This window comes from Piliocolobus tephrosceles, chromosome 10, assembly GCF_002776525.5.
Source record: "Piliocolobus tephrosceles isolate RC106 chromosome 10, ASM277652v3, whole genome shotgun sequence".
Lineage (NCBI taxonomy): Eukaryota > Metazoa > Chordata > Mammalia > Primates > Cercopithecidae > Piliocolobus > Piliocolobus tephrosceles.
Window position 1 is genome coordinate 64,556,513 of NC_045443.1, and position 15,427 is coordinate 64,571,939.

The 15,427-nt window shown below is 50.7% G+C and overlaps 1 protein-coding gene across 2 annotated transcripts in view; it reads left to right on the plus strand.

Annotated features, from left to right (window-relative positions):
- Positions 1-15,043, plus strand: part of ESYT1 (extended synaptotagmin 1) — a 16,889-nt gene extending 1,846 nt beyond the window's left edge. The window contains exons 2-31 of one of the 2 annotated variants that reach the window (XM_023210809.2): positions 817-858; positions 1,023-1,157; positions 1,272-1,345; positions 1,473-1,545; positions 1,707-1,796; positions 1,972-2,027; positions 2,428-2,551; positions 2,640-2,816; positions 2,938-3,020; positions 3,640-3,688; positions 3,811-3,897; positions 4,004-4,096; positions 4,299-4,400; positions 4,560-4,646; positions 7,394-7,543; positions 7,866-8,021; positions 8,147-8,323; positions 8,485-8,567; positions 8,680-8,728; positions 8,837-8,926; positions 9,058-9,153; positions 9,423-9,494; positions 9,585-9,671; positions 12,648-12,788; positions 12,941-13,095; positions 13,198-13,296; positions 13,385-13,516; positions 13,596-13,701; positions 13,949-13,998; positions 14,194-15,043. In XM_023210809.2, coding sequence (XP_023066577.1) covers positions 817-858; positions 1,023-1,157; positions 1,272-1,345; positions 1,473-1,545; positions 1,707-1,796; positions 1,972-2,027; positions 2,428-2,551; positions 2,640-2,816; positions 2,938-3,020; positions 3,640-3,688; positions 3,811-3,897; positions 4,004-4,096; positions 4,299-4,400; positions 4,560-4,646; positions 7,394-7,543; positions 7,866-8,021; positions 8,147-8,323; positions 8,485-8,567; positions 8,680-8,728; positions 8,837-8,926; positions 9,058-9,153; positions 9,423-9,494; positions 9,585-9,671; positions 12,648-12,788; positions 12,941-13,095; positions 13,198-13,296; positions 13,385-13,516; positions 13,596-13,701; positions 13,949-13,998; positions 14,194-14,233 — 2,955 coding nt within the window. In that variant the 3' untranslated portion in view covers positions 14,234-15,043. The remainder of the gene's footprint in view (positions 1-816; positions 859-1,022; positions 1,158-1,271; positions 1,346-1,472; positions 1,546-1,706; positions 1,797-1,971; positions 2,028-2,427; positions 2,552-2,639; positions 2,817-2,937; positions 3,021-3,639; positions 3,689-3,810; positions 3,898-4,003; positions 4,097-4,298; positions 4,401-4,559; positions 4,647-7,393; positions 7,544-7,865; positions 8,022-8,146; positions 8,324-8,484; positions 8,568-8,679; positions 8,729-8,836; positions 8,927-9,057; positions 9,154-9,422; positions 9,495-9,584; positions 9,672-12,647; positions 12,789-12,940; positions 13,096-13,197; positions 13,297-13,384; positions 13,517-13,595; positions 13,702-13,948; positions 13,999-14,193) is intronic. The other variant, XM_023210810.2, reaches the window with a different exon arrangement.
- Positions 15,044-15,427: the final 384 nt, after the last annotated feature.

Consider the following 15,427-nt stretch of genomic DNA (forward strand, 5'->3'; position numbering starts at 1 on the left):
CCCCCGCCAAAAAACCCACAAAGCCAGGCCGAATTAGGTCTTCTGGCCCCTCCCTGACTCAAGGAAGGACTTGCTTCCCCCTTCACCTTCCTGCTCTAGAAGCCCCGTCTGAGGGGAGTTGAGAAGGCAGGACTTTTCTGTTTTCTTTTTTTTTTTTTTTGAGACAGAATCTCTCACTCTGTTGCCAGGCTGGAATGCAGTGGCCCGAACTTGGCTCACTGCAACCTCCACCTCCCTGGTTCAAGTGATTCTCCTGCCTCAGCCTCCTGGGTAGCTGGGATTACAGGCATGCACCACCATGCCCAGCTAATTTTGTATTTTTTGTAGAGACGGGGTTTCACCGTGCTGGTCACGCTGGTGTCGAACTCCTGATCTCATGATCCACCGGCCTCGGGCTCCCAAAGTGCTGAGATTACAGATGTGAGCTACCGCGGTCAGCCTGGAACCAGGACTTTTTAAATCCCAGGATTCCCTGAAACTTTGATTTGACTGGGCCTCCCCCTCCAGAAAGAATGTGCCCTTCTCCTCCTCCTGCTCCTCTCTCTCTCAGCAGCTGTCATTTCACCACGTCCCTGAGCTACCCACAGGGTAACAATGTGACCTCTACCCTGTCAACTTCCCTTATTAGAGAGATCTCAGCCCCCAAATTCTGTGAGGAATGAACCTTTGGGGCATCCCAGCCCCTCATCCACCCTGAGTATGAGGAGTCTGTCACACTTACACCCTCCCTGTCCTCTGCGGCATACCACCAGCATCTTAGTAGGAAAGCAGAGGCGAGGGTGTGCACGTCACTGTCTCTGCCTTCCCCACCTCCAGGTCAGCTTCCCAGACGTGGAAAAGGCTGAATGGCTCAATAAGGTGAGGATGGATTTGATTTTTAGTCTTCGTGAGGGGAGAATGGGAATTTGTTTCTTCTTGCCAGACCCACCCTCATCCCTCAGTGCTCTCCGTGGCGATTCTGAAGGAACTTGCCTTGAGAGGGAAGACTGGGTTCTCCTCTGACCATCTCTCTTTCCTCCCAGATTGTGGCCCAGGTCTGGCCCTTCCTGGGCCAGTATATGGAGAAACTTCTGGCTGAGACTGTGGCTCCGGCTGTTAGGGGATCTAACCCTCATCTGCAAACATTTACATTTACACGAGTGGAACTGGGTGAAAAGGTGTGTGTGGAGGAGGAAACGTGAGGAGGTGGGATAGGGAGGGTGAGTGACCCGGAGTAGACTGAGGTACTTCTCCCTTTCCCTCCCCTGTCTCAGTACTTTCTCTCTCCCTAGCCATTGCGCATCATTGGAGTCAAGGTTCACCCGGGTCAGAGAAAAGAGCAGATCCTGCTGGACTTGAACATCAGGTAATACCACTCACCACTGCTGCTTCCCCTTCAATGTGTCCTGGTCAGTCCAGGCTACTTCACTCCCCCTCCCCGCAACTTCAGCCAAGGACTAACCCTCTTGGTTCTCTTCTTTACCAATCCCCAGCTATGTAGGTGATGTGCAGATTGATGTAGAAGTGAAGAAATATTTCTGCAAAGCAGGAGTCAAGGGCATGCAGGTAGGCCATATGTCAGGGGCCCACATAATAGGCAATGTTTGTCCTACGTTTCATGGGATATGGGGAACTGTGAGGTTGGAAAGACCAAGGCTGAGAAAGTCTGGGAGGACAGAAGAGGGACTTTTCTGGGGAAAGGCTTTGATTTTCTCTTCTTGCCTCAGCTACATGGTGTCTTGCGGGTGATTCTGGAGCCACTCATTGGGGACCTTCCCATTGTGGGGGCTGTGTCGATGTTCTTCATCCGGCGCCCGGTAAGGGAAAACAATGAAGGGGTATGGGGAAGCAGAGAGGACTGGGAGGATGAGGGCAGCCAGCGATGCGGAATGAGAAGGGAATTGACAAGAAGGCCGAGGGGTTCTGGCAACTGTTGGATGGGTATGACCACACCCCATAGGATCTGTCCTGACCCCTGCTCTTTCCCTGCAGACCCTAGACATCAACTGGACAGGGATGACCAACCTGCTGGATATCCCAGGACTTAGGTATCAAGGACTTACTGAGCACCTGCTGAGTGTTCCAGCGCTGGGTTAGGGGTTTAAGGGACACAGAGCAGTCAAAGGGACACACTCCAAAGAGTGTCCTCTAGGAGCCTCAACTTCAGTTGGGGAGCGAAGACAAAAACCCCTGGAAAGTTTGATACTGTGATTTTTCTTCGGGTTGAGGGAGCAGGTAGGGAATGAAGAGGGCTGAAGGCTGCAAAAGGCAATGGGGATGGCAGTGAGGAAGGGAGAGAGCAGTAGGTGGGGAATTAAGGTAGAAGAGTAGCACAAAGGATTTTTACAAAAGGACTTTCTTACAGCTTTAGGTGTGGGAAACATAGTTGGGGTTAGGAGAAAACTGGAAGTTGAGGCCATACCCATTCCTTTCTACGCCCCCATGCAGCTCTCTCTCTGACACCATGATCATGGACTCCATCGCTGCCTTCCTCGTGTTGCCCAACCGATTACTGGTGCCCCTTGTGCCTGACCTTCAAGATGTGGCTCAGTTGCGTTCCCCTCTGCCCAGGGTATGGCCTTTTCCCCACTAGATAGATCCTTCTCTCAGGAACCCCTTGCTGGGTCCTTAGTTTCTCACCATCTGATTCCTTCCTCCAGGGCATTATTCGAATTCACCTTCTGGCTGCTCGAGGGCTGAGTTCCAAGGACAAATATGTGAAGGGCCTGATTGAGGGCAAGTCAGACCCGTATGCACTTGTGCGTTTAGGTACCCAGACGTTCTGCAGTCGTGTCATTGATGAAGAACTCAACCCACAGTGGGGAGAGACTTACGAGGTGGGAGAGTTGAGCAGCTGTGTGAAACGGGGAAGCCCCAGGAGGCCGTGAGAGAAGATGCTGATTAGATGATCCTCACAGCTGCAGCCCCATGAGACACTCAACCTTCTGTGTTCCCCAGGTGATGGTACACGAGGTCCCAGGGCAGGAGATTGAAGTGGAGGTGTTCGACAAGGATCCAGATAAAGATGACTTTCTGGGCAGGTGAGACTCTGCCTGTTAGGATTCTAAAGTCCATGCTGGCCGGGTGCGGTGGCTCATGCCTATAATCCCAGCACTTTTGGAGACCGAGGCTTGCGGTTCATGAGGTCAGGAGATCAAGACCATCCCGGCTAACACCGTGAAACCCCATCTCTACTAAATATGCAAAAATTAGCCGGGCGTGGTGGCGGGCGCCTGTAGTCCCAGCTACTCGGGAGGCTGAGGCAAGAGAATGGCGGGTGAACCCAGGAGGCAGAGCTTGCAGTGAGCCAAGATCGTGCCACTGCACTCCAGCCTGGGCGACAGAGCGAGACTCCGTCTCTAAAGAAAAAATAATAATAAATAATAATAATAATAATAAAGCCCATGCTACTGAGGTTCTGGAGGTAATTACTCACTTTCTGGGCCGGGAATCATGTATCGTTTTCCTTCCTAACCTCCCCACCCCTAACCCCTACCATGCACACACTCACGCAGGCAGGTGAATATCTCCTGAGAGGAATAAGGGAGTCTGAGATCTGCCAGTCATTTCTTGGTGGGTGAGTGGAGGGCCACTGACCTGCTGCTAATTACAACACTCCCTTTTTCTTCCTTTCACTACCCTCTCCCCTTCCCACCCCAGAATGAAGCTGGATGTAGGGAAGGTGTTACAGGCTGGTGTTCTGGATGATGTAAGTTGGGAGAAGAGGAAGGTGGGGGCTGATCTCACCCTTTGGGCAGACGGTAGTTGCTACGTTGGTAGGGAAGTAGTTAAGCAGATACCTGACCTCTACTACATCTCAATTTCTTCTAGTGGTTCCCTCTACAAGGTGGGCAAGGCCAAGTTCACTTGAGACTAGAATGGCTGTCGCTTTTGTCAGATGCAGAGAAACTGGAGCAGGTACGCCACATGGGAAACAGGAAGCCGGCAGGGGAGAAGTAGGTAGCTGGAAGTGTAGGGGACTTGGAACGGGGACCAAGATCTGACTACTACCACCCCTTCCCAGGTTCTACAGTGGAATCGGGGAGTCTCCTCTCGACCAGAGCCCCCATCAGCTGCCATCTTAGTTGTCTACCTGGATCGGGCCCAGGATCTTCCTGTGAGTTTGGGTGAACAGGAGCCCTGGATGTAGCATTCCTCAACCCTGCCTTGCTGAGGATGCAATTGTCACTGCCTGCTTTGCTCCAGAAGTATCAGCATGTAACACAGGGGTCCCAGGGAGCGGATCAGATCCATTGCAGGGAAAGGATTCTGATGTGATCCCACCTTCCTTCACCAAAACCAAAACCAAATCCCCCAAGATGGTGACCTCTGAATTGTACCCACCACAGCTGAAGAAGGGGAACAAGGAACCCAACCCCATGGTACAACTGTCAATTCAGGATGTGACTCAGGAGAGCAAGGTGAGGGCCACGACATCATTGTCAGGGGCCAGGTGGGACAGGAAGAGGCCTGTTCTCGAAGTGGTTTCCCCTTTAGAATGCCTGTTATGTGTGAGGTTTTCTGGAGAAACAGGAGTGGTGCTGTGGTATACACCCTTAATCCCTCCTCCACATCTCCAGGCTGTCTACAGTACCAACTGCCCAGTGTGGGAGGAAGCATTCCGGTTCTTCCTACAAGACCCTCAAAGCCAGGAGCTTGATGTGCAAGTGAGATAATCATCTCTTCACCCCCTCTTGAATACCCTATTCTGTCTTCCCAGATCAGTACCATTTCCCCTCTCCTTCTTTTCCCTTCATTCCGACTTTTAATCCATCTGCCTAGACTCCCCACCTCCCTGAATATCTCTCCACTGTTCCCCAACTGTTGCTCCAGAATCCTTTTTTTTTTTTTTTTTGAAATGCTGTCTCGCTCTGTTGCCCAGGCTGGAGTGCGATGGTGCGATCTCAGCTCACTGCAACCTCCACCTCCCGGGTTCAAGCAATTCTCCTGTCTCAGCCTCCCGAGTAGCTGGGATTACAGGCACGCACCACCACTCCTGGCTAATTTTTGTATTTTTAGTAGAGATGGGATTTCACCATGTTGGCCAGGCTGGTCTCAAACTTCTGACTTCAGGTGATCCGCCTGCCTCAGCTTCCCAAAGTGCTGGGATTATAGGCGTAAGCCACCGCACCTGGCCTTAGTTTGTATGTACTAGTTCTTGAATGATTTTATATATGTGTGTCTTGTCTATGAAACTGGCCAGTAAGCATTGTGAAAGCAGATACTATGTTTTGTGCTTTTTCTGTGACCTTTAAAATTCTGCATGTTAACAATTTTATTGAGGCATAATTTACATACCATACAATCACTCATTTTAGGTATACAATTCCCAATTATAAAAAATTATTCTGGCCGGGTGCAGTGGTTCATGCCTGTAATCCCAGCACTTTGGGAGGCCGAGGCAGGTGGATCACGAGGTCCGGAGATTGAGACCATCCCGGTTAACACGGTGAAACCCCATCTCTACTAAAAATACAAAAAATTAGCTGGGCGAGGTGGTGGGCGCCTGTAGTCCCAGCTATTCGGGAGGCTGAGGCAGGAGAATGGGGTGAACCCGGGAGGCAGAGCTTGCAGTGAGCAGAGATTGTACCACTGCACTGTGCAGCCTGGGTGACAGAGCAAGACTCCATCTCAAAAAAAAAAAAAAATTATTCTGAGGCTGGGCACGGTACCTAAAATGAGTGATTTTATGGTATGTAAATTATGCCTCAATAAAATTGCTAACAGTCAGCAATTTTTTTTTTTTTTTTTTTTTGAGACAGAGTTTTGCTCTTGTTGCCCAGGCTGGAGTGCAATGGCAGGATCTCGGCTCACCGCAATCCCCACCTTCTGGGTTCAAGTGATTCTCCTGCCTCAGCCTCCGGAGTAGCTGGGATTACAGGGATGTGCCACCACGCCTGGCTAATTTTTGTGTGTGTTTTTAGTAGAGATGGGGTTTCTTTTTTTTTTTTTTTTTTTTGAGACGGAGTCTTGCTGTGTCTCCTGGGCTGGAGTGGAGTGGCCGGATCTCAGCTCACTGCAAGCTCCGCCTCCCGGGTTCACACCATTCTCCTGCCTCAGCCTCCGGAGTAGCTGGGACTACAGGCGCCCGCCACCTTGCCCGGCTAGTTTTTTGTATTTTTAGTAGAGACGGGGTTTCACCATGTTAGCCAGGATGGTCTCGATCTCCTGACCTCATGATCCGCCCGTCTCCGCCTCCCAAAGTGCTGGGATTACAGGCTTGAGCCACCGCGCCCGGCCTAGAGATGGGGTTTCTCCATGTTGGTCAGACTGGTCTTGAACTCCTGACCTCAGGTGATCTGCCCGCCTCAACCTCCCAAAGTGCTTGGATTACAGGCATGAGCCACCATGCCTGGCCCAACATTCAGCATTTTAAAGGTCATAGAAAAAGCACAAAACGTAGTGTCTGCCTTCACAATGCTTACTGGCCAGTTTCGTAGACAAGCCACATATATAAAATCATTCAACAAGTACATATGAACCAAGGCCAGGTGCGGTGGCTCATGCCTGTAATCCCAGCACTTTGGGAGGCCAAGGCAGGTGGATCACCTGAGGTCAGGAGTTTGAGACCAGCCTGGTCAGCATGGTGAAACCCCATCTGTACTAACAATACAAAAATTAGCCAGGCATGGTGGTGCACACCTGTAATCCCAGCTACTTGGGAGGCTGAGGCAGGAGAATCATTTGAACCCGGGAAGTGGAAGTTGTAGTGAGCCGATTTCATGCCACTGCACTCCGGCCTGGGTGACAGAGCAAAACTCTAAAAAAAAAAAAAAAACAGAAGAACAACAATTACATACGAATTTGTGGGAGTAACATATCCATAGTATAGGACTAAGGAGGGTCAGAGAAAGGGACAGGCTGGAATAACTAGGGAGATTTTGTGAAGCAAGAAGTAGGATTTTAATTGAGTCTTGAAGGATAAGTAGGATTTAAATAGGCAGAGGGAAGAGAATGAGGACTTTCCAAATAGTGGGAGCAGAATGAACAAAGGTGGAAGAGGCCATGGATTGGGCAGAGGACTATAAAAGATGACTCTGGCCGAGGTGGGCAGATGATCTGAGCTCAGGAGTTTGAGACCAGCCTGGGCAACACGGTGAAACCCCGTCTCTACTAAAAAATACGAAAACTTAGCCGGGCATGACAGCATGCGCCTGTAGTCCCAGCTATTTGGGAGGCTGAGGTAGAAGAATGGGTTGAACCCAGGAGGTCGAAGTCGCAGTGAACCAAGATGGCGCCATTGCACTCCAGGTTTTTTTGAGACTCTGTCTCAAAAAAAAAGATGGCCCTGAGTGGAGCAGGAGGTTTGTGATTGGTCCAGAGAAGAATGACGCTGTAGCCATGTTATCATTTTCACAGTATGCCTTCCTTTCCCCTAATCCCTTCACTATAGTCCTTCCTCCTGTTCCTGTAGGTGAAGGATGATTCCAGGGCCCTGACTTTAGGAGCATTGACACTGCCTCTGGCCCGCCTGCTGACTGCCCCGGAACTCACCCTGGACCAGTGGTTCCAGCTTAGCAGCTCTGGCCCAAACTCCAGACTCTACATGAAACTGCTCATGAGGGTATGGAAACGGAAGAGGTACTGAGGTGTAGGGGAAAGGCCTGTTGATTCTTTGGTATTAAGAGTAAGCAAAGGGAGCCTTCTAAGATTAAATGAGCTAATACATGTAGAAGTGCCAAGCAGGCACAAAAACATATTGATCTGACTGGTGGAAGGAATGGCTTATGAGTTGAGGGGGTGTGGAGGGAAGCCTCTAGAGATGAGCCCAGCCAAGGCAGCACCTCGTTCCCCTGTCACAGCCCCTCCTCTACCCCACCCCGCATGCCTTGCCTGCTGGTGGCGAGCTGCACTTCTTTGATTTGACGTCACACTACCCTTCCCAGATCCTGTACTTGGATTCATCAGAAATACGCTTCCCCACTGTGCCTGGTAGTCCTGGTGCTTGGGACGCGGACAGTGAGAGTCCCCAGAGAGGCAGCAGTGTGGATGCCCCACCCCGACCCTCTCACACTACTCCTGACAGCCAATTTGGGACTGAGGTGAGTCTATATCTGGAAAGGACTAGGGTCTGTTTGCCCTGCTAAGTGTGCAAAGCCTGTGTCAGGGCAGATTCTGACAGGTCTCTCTCCCTTTGCCATTGGGCGCCGCCCTGTCCCTTTTGCAGCATGTGCTTCGGATCCATGTATTAGAGGCCCAGGACCTGATTGCCAAAGACCGTTTCTTGGGGGGACTGGTGAAGGGCAAGTCAGACCCCTATGTCAAACTAAAGCTGGCAGGACGAAGCTTCCGGAGCCATGTTGTTCGGGAAGATCTCAATCCCCGCTGGAATGAGGTTTTTGAGGTCAGAATTGAATGGCTGTGACTCCTGGTTCTGCCCCATTTTTCCCCCAATCCCAAAAGTGAACCTCAGAAACCTCTGAGGTTCAGTTGACTGGGGGGTCTGGTCATTTGCAGAGGAAAAGGAGAGAATCCTCTTTCATCTGCACTATTGTCTCCCACTAGGTGATTGTCACATCAGTTCCAGGCCAAGAGCTAGAGGTTGAAGTCTTTGACAAGGACTTGGACAAGGATGATTTTCTGGGCAGGTGAGAGCATAGGAGTCTAGGTGAAAAACAGGCTGGGGCTCTTTAGGCCATGGAGTGTGGCCTTCTTGGTTCTCACCATCTAGCTTTTGTCTTTTATCTTTCTCTTCCACAGGTGTAAAGTGAGTCTCACCACAGTCTTAAACAGTGGCTTCCTTGATGAGGTGAGCATGGAATTAGAGTCAACGACCCCTCCTGATCCTGCCCTTGCCTCATTCTCATAGTTCTCCTGTCTGCATATCCCCAAGTCTTCACCCTGCCTACTTCCGCAGTGGCTGACCCTGGAGGATGTCCCATCTGGCCGCCTGCACTTGCGCCTGGAGCGTCTCACCCCCCGTCCCACTGCTGCTGAGTTAGAGGAGGTAGGGCAGGAGACTGGAGGAAGGAAGAGACCCAAGATGGGGCAGGATGAGCTCTTCTCTTAGTGTTCAGGCCACATGCCAGAACCTAAGGTGTCAGTTACCACTCCCCAGCCCCGTGTGCCCCCCAACAGGTGCTGCAGGTGAATAGTTTGATCCAGACTCAGAAGAGTGCGGAGCTGGCCGCGGCCCTGCTATCCGTCTATATGGAGCGGGCAGAGGACCTGCCGGTGAGATCCCACTCCCCACTCCCCATAACTTCTTGGCCCTTCTTCCACGTCCCTCTGGTTTGGATGCTCCTGGAGTATTTGGAATAGGAAAAATGGCCCCTCTCTTTCTGAGGGTGGTGCACGGGTAGGAAAAATTGTCTGTTCGAGGCCACGGGGTAGTGGCTGCCAAGTAATAATGGAGAAATGGCTGCTGGCTGTGGATATAATTTGTGAGGGCAATCTGCCTAACTAGGTCCAAATTTAAGACTAACACAGTGTTCTCTTTCTAGCTGCGAAAAGGCACCAAGCCCCCCAACCCTTATGCTACTGTCACGGTGGGAGATACTTCTCATAAAACCAAGGTATGAAGAAATGCTGCAGGGTAAAAATGGGAGGGACAAGAGGAATAAGAGTATCAGCCACTGATAATAATAAGCCCTCATCTCCACCAGACTGTTTCACAAACTTCAGCCCCTGTCTGGGATGAGAGTGCCTCCTTTCTCATCAGGAAACCACACACTGAGAGCCTGGAGTTGCAGGTACTGTAAATTCATTCGTCAAATATTTAGCAAATTTCTGCCATGGCCGGGCAGTAAACCAGGCACAGAGCATTCAGAGATGAGATAAAAGATTGATTGTTTTTTTTTTTTTTGAGACAGAGTCTTGCTGTGTCACCCAGGCTGGAGTGCAGTGGCGCTATCTTGGCTCACTGCAAGCTCCACCTCCTAGGTTCAAGCCATTCTCCCGCCTCAGCCTCCCTAGTAGCTGGGACTACAGGCGCGCGCCACCACGCCCGGCTAATTTTTGCATTTTGTTTTAGTAGAGATGGAGTTTCATCATGTTAGCCAGGATGGTCTCGAACTCCTGACCTCAGGTGATCCGCCCACCTCGGCCTCCCAAAGTGCTGGGAATACAGGTGTGAGCCACCGCACCCAGCCAAAAGATTGACTTCTTATCTTTATGGAGCTCACACTCTGTTTTGGGAGAAAAATAACCAGATAAAACTTCCAGAATGATAACTGAGGTAAAAGGGACTGTGGGGAAGAAAGGAAGCGTTCAGGCTGGGGAAAAGCTGGAGATAGAAAGGCATCTTTAGATGACCCCTGAGCTTGAGGGTAGATTCTTTTTTTTTTTTTTTTTTTTTGAGACTAGAGTCTCGCTGTTGTTGCCCAGGCTAGAGAGCAATGGTACCATCTCAGCTCACTGCAACCTCCGCCTCCCACATTTAAGTGGTTCAGGTTCTCCTGATTCAGCCACCCGCATAGCTGGGATTACATGCACATGCCACCACACCCAGCCAATTTTTAGTAGAGACAGGGTTTCGCCATGTTGGCCAGGCTGGTCTCGAACTCCTGACCTCAGGTTATCCATCCACGTCAGCCTCCCCAAGTGCTGGGATTACAGGTGTGAGCCACCGCACCTGGCCTTTTTTTTTTTCAGACAGGGTGTTACTCTGTCGCCCAGGCTGGAGTACAGTGGTGCAATCAGGGCTCACTACAGCCTCAACTCCTGGGCTCTAGCAATCCTCCCACCGCAGCTGGGATAACAGGTGCACACTACCACACCCAGCTAATTTTTGTATTTTTTTGTGGAGATGAGGTTTTGCCATGTCGTCCAGGCTGGTCTCGAACTCCTGGACTCCAGCATTCTGCCCACCTTAGCATCCAAAGTGCTGGGATTACAAGCATGAGAACCGCGCCCCAGCCTAAGGGTAGATTTACCGGTTCTTTTGGACCAAGGAAAGAAGAGCAGGAAAACTCTTTAGGCTGAGAAAAAAATGGAGGAGAGAGAAGGCATATTTATTATAGATCAGAGAGGCAGGGAGAGCAAGATCAGAGGGGCTGTTGAATAATATGCTAGAAATACAGATTTTATCCTAAGGCTTAGAGAAGCCTTTGTTTATTTTATTTATTTTTTTTTTTGAGATGGAGTCTTGCTCTGTTGCCCAGGCTGGAGTACAGTGATGCGGTCTCAGCTCACTGCAACCTCCACCTCCTGGGTTTAATCGATTCTCCTGCCTCAGTCTCCCAAGTAGATGGGATTATAGGTGCTCGCCACCACACCCAGCTAATTTTTGTATTTTTAATAGAGACAAGGTTTCTCCATGTTGGTCAGGCTGGTCGCTAAATCGTGACCTCAGGTGATCCACCGCCTCGGCCTCCCAGAGTGCTGGAATTACAGGCGTGAGCCACCGCACCCAGCCAGGCAAGCCTTTAATGAGAGGTCTCGTGTCCAGATTTGCATTTTGGGAAGATCATGGGGATAAAAGGGTAAAGAATGGACCGGAGAGGGACAACACTGGGGGCAGGGAGATCAGTGAGGAGACTGTTAGAGCAGTCAAAGCGAGAAACGACTAAGGCCTGACGGGATTTGAAGATTGCTGTGATATGGAGCAGGTGGAGGAGCAAGGAGCAGCCTAGACTCTGGGGTTTTTGGCACAGGGTGACTGGATGGATGAGGGTGCTGTTGCTGACTTAGGGAATGCACAGAGAGGGAATTTTTGAATTTGAGATCTCTGCAGGACATCGAGGAAAGACATGCAGAAAACAAATCTATTGCCCATGAGATGTTCCTCCTTTGCCCTCTTACTGGAACGTCATGAGCAAGCAACCACTCGCAAGGGTAATCATGGGTGAGATCTCTTAGGCAGTGTGGAGAGTGAGAAGGAGACAAAAGATGGCCATGAGCCATCTTACAGGTGTGGGCCACCATGCCCGACCGAAATTAACAGAATTTAAAATAATGTAACTTAATGCTAGCAGGGTAGAAAGGAAGTACAAATGAGCTCAATTCTTCATCTTTTATAGCAGGGAATCAATAGATACTACAAGCACATTAGAATTCTGTGAGAACAAAGAAAACAGGACAGTTTTAAAGGTTGTTACATTTGGAATATGGCAATGGGAGTAGGATGGGCAGGAAACATTTAGTTCTCTTTTTACTGTTGTTTTCTGTACTCTGTGCAGGTATTACTGGTCTAATTTCTGAAAGCTTATGAGGTAGAGATGGTCCACTCTACTCTGGTTAAGAGAGGAAGGACAGGCCAGGCACAGTGGCTCACACCTGTAATCCTAGCACTTTGGGAGGCCGAGGTGGGTGGATCACCTGAGGTCACGAGTTTGAGACCAGCCTGACCAACATGGAGAAACCCCAGCTCTACTAAAAATAAAAAATTGACTTGGGCATTGTGGCAGGTGCCTGTAATCCCAGCTACTCGGGAGACTGAGGCAGGAGAATCGTTTGAACCCGGGAGGCGGAGGTTGTGGTGAGACCAGATGGCGCCACTGCACTCCATCCTGGACAACAAAAGCAAAACTCCGTCTCAAAAAAAAAAAAAAAAAGGGCAGGAAGGACAGAGGGACTAGCAACTGTTACCATGGCCATGGCTTCCCTGCCTTTCTCAAAGGGCAATCTCACCAAACCACCTATGAGTGCAAGCGTTTGGACCTTTACCACCAGGATTAACTCATTTGTGGATGCATTCGCCTCCTGATCATGGTCCTGTTGCCCCACAGGTTCGGGGTGAGGGCACTGGCCTGCTGGGCTCATTATCCCTGCCCCTCTCAGAGCTCCTCGTGGCTGACCAGCTCTGCTTGGACCGCTGGTTTACACTCAGCAGTGGTCAGGGGCAGGTGCTACTGAGAGCACAGCTAGGGGTGAGTGACAGGAGATGGTGGGCAGGATGAGAGGGAGGAGGGGAGGGCCTTCACAGCTGAGGGACACCCAGGAGGGTGGGAACAGAGGGCTGTGTCCTTAGACTGAGGGAACTGAGAGAACTCTGCCTAGCTCACAGCTTTCTTGCCCCTAGATCCTGGTGTCCCAGCACTCAGGAGTGGAAGCTCCTAGCCACAGCTACAGCCACAGCTCCTCATCCCTGAGTGAAGAACCAGAGCTCTGGGGGGGACCGCCTCACATCACCTCCTCAGCCCCAGAGCTCCGGCAGCGCCTAACACATGTTGACAGGTAAAGGGCTGGTACGGGAAGGTGGGATGCAGTCAGAAATAAAAAGTATTACAGGTTCACTAGGCTCTAGCTTTTCCCAGACCTACTGATATTTCTCCACAGTCCCCTTGAAGCTCCAGCCGGGCCTCTGGGCCAGGTGAAACTGACTGTGTGGTACTATAGTGAAGAACGAAAGCTGGTCAGCATTGTTCATGGTTGCCGGTGAGACCCCATCCCTTCCCTCCCGTCCTCCAGGTCGCCTCCATCCCTGCCCTCAGGGTACCATATCACCTACATCCTCCTGTTGTAGGGCCCTTCGACAGAATGGACGCGATCCTCCTGATCCCTATGTGTCACTGTTGCTGCTGCCAGACAAGAACCGAGGCACCAAGAGGAAGACCTCACAGAAGAAGAGGACCCTGAGTCCTGAATTTAATGAACGGTTAGTCAGTGGGCATTCAGGTGGAGAGATGGCAGGCTTGGAAAGGACTCCTGGCCCCTAACACCTAGTCCTACCCCAGGTTTGAGTGGGAACTCCCCCTGGATGAGGCCCTGAGACGAAAGCTGGATGTCTCTGTCAAGTCTAATTCCTCCTTCATGTCAAGAGAGCGTGAGCTGCTGGGGAAGGTAAGAGGGCAGGATGGCAGGGCAGAGGTGAGGGCTGGAAGCTGCTGGTACCAAGATTATAGTCCCAGTGAGAAAGGAAGTACCCCGGGTGATCATTTAGAGGTGACTGTCACCTCTGCAATGGTTTGGGACGAGTATGTGATGAAGGAATAAGGTCTTTGGAGATTTCAAAACGGCATCATCAGAATGAGATCCTGTCTCAAAAAATAAAAAAATAACATCTTTCCCCAACCATCCTCCAACACAGGTGCAGTTGGACCTAGCTGAGACAGACCTTTCCCAGGGTGTAGCCCGGTGGTGAGTGTCTGCGTGGGTGGGGGTGGTCTGGATATTTCAGTGGGAGAAATTCCAATCATAGGAAAGGAAAAAAAGATACAATCTGAGCAGAGAACCATTGATTCTATGAAGTGGAGAAGCCCTTGGATCGTGTCTCATTTATAAATAAGACGACACAAGAGTCATCTTTCTACATGAGCCCTCTCGTTTTCACAGGTATGACCTGATGGACGACAAGGACAAGGGCAGCTCCTAGGAGCTGGCGAGTCCCAGCCTGACTCTGCTCTGTCTTCCTGCCTTCGTCTCGCTCTGTCACCGCCTCCATGTGATGAGCCTAAAGCTAGGGTCCAAGGGCAGAGCCTGTGCCCTTCAGCCCTTTCACCTAACAGGCCCATATTCGGGCCTTTGACCAAAGAGAAGAACCGTATGTTCCCTTTACTGCACGGCCTTTATCCTTCTGGGCCCCTGGGGTGGGGACCTGAGCTGGCTGTTTCCTGCTCTGCCTGCACTTTGTTCTCCCTTCCTCCCAACTCCTCAGGGCCTCCAGTATCTGTGCCTGGCCACTGGCAGCACTAGCAGTGGTATTAGCTTATGCCAAATACAGCTTTGAAAGGATCTTTGTTTCTTTAACTAGATGGTCACCTTCCTCCCTACCACACATGGGTGGGAAGGTGGACAGGCTAACCTCTCCAGCTGTGAGCCTCTTAGACTACTGCATGTAGCAAACATTCAGCAGCTCAGGCCCCCATGTCCAGTTCTGTCCCCACTCTTCTCAACCCTGTCCTGAAAATTCTACTGCTCTGATGGCTGGGGCCAGTCTCTTGTCACTTTGGAAGCTGGGGACACTTGGATTCTACCCAAGCCTCCAAGTAGTGGCATATCAGTTTTGGAGCTCCTAGCTGGTGATACACAGAGGGCTTTGGAGGACTTGGGACAGCTGGGCCAATTTTTTTGCCCAAGTGCCTAGGCTGCTAACTCACTGACTAGAACTGAAGCTGGTACTCTTTAGTTTTGCACCAACTCTGCCAAGCCACTGTATCTTACATTAAACATCATACTCAAACCAGCTGTGGTTCTTTTCCTTAAGGAGAGGGAATCGGTCTACCTATCTGACGTTTATTCCAACTGTCAAAAGCTTTTATCCTATTCGTGAATCGTGTCAGTTTAATTAATGGTCAAAGCCTACTAAGGTTGCAGCCACCAAGAATGTTGAGGATGGTCACGAGACCTGTGTAAAGTAGCTGCTGTTGCATTTCAGGTGAGACTCATTTCCAGTCACAGTGATGAACTCTGTTACCCATCCAACTTGTCTGCTGACCACTACAGGCTTTCTAGGGAAGGGATTCCTCAACCTGGTAAACCTGGGAGCTCTGTGCCACCGCCCAGGCTCCTGGTGTCTCCGTGCCATCAGGGCATGCTCAGGTACATTCAAAAGGGCTTCAGGCCCATC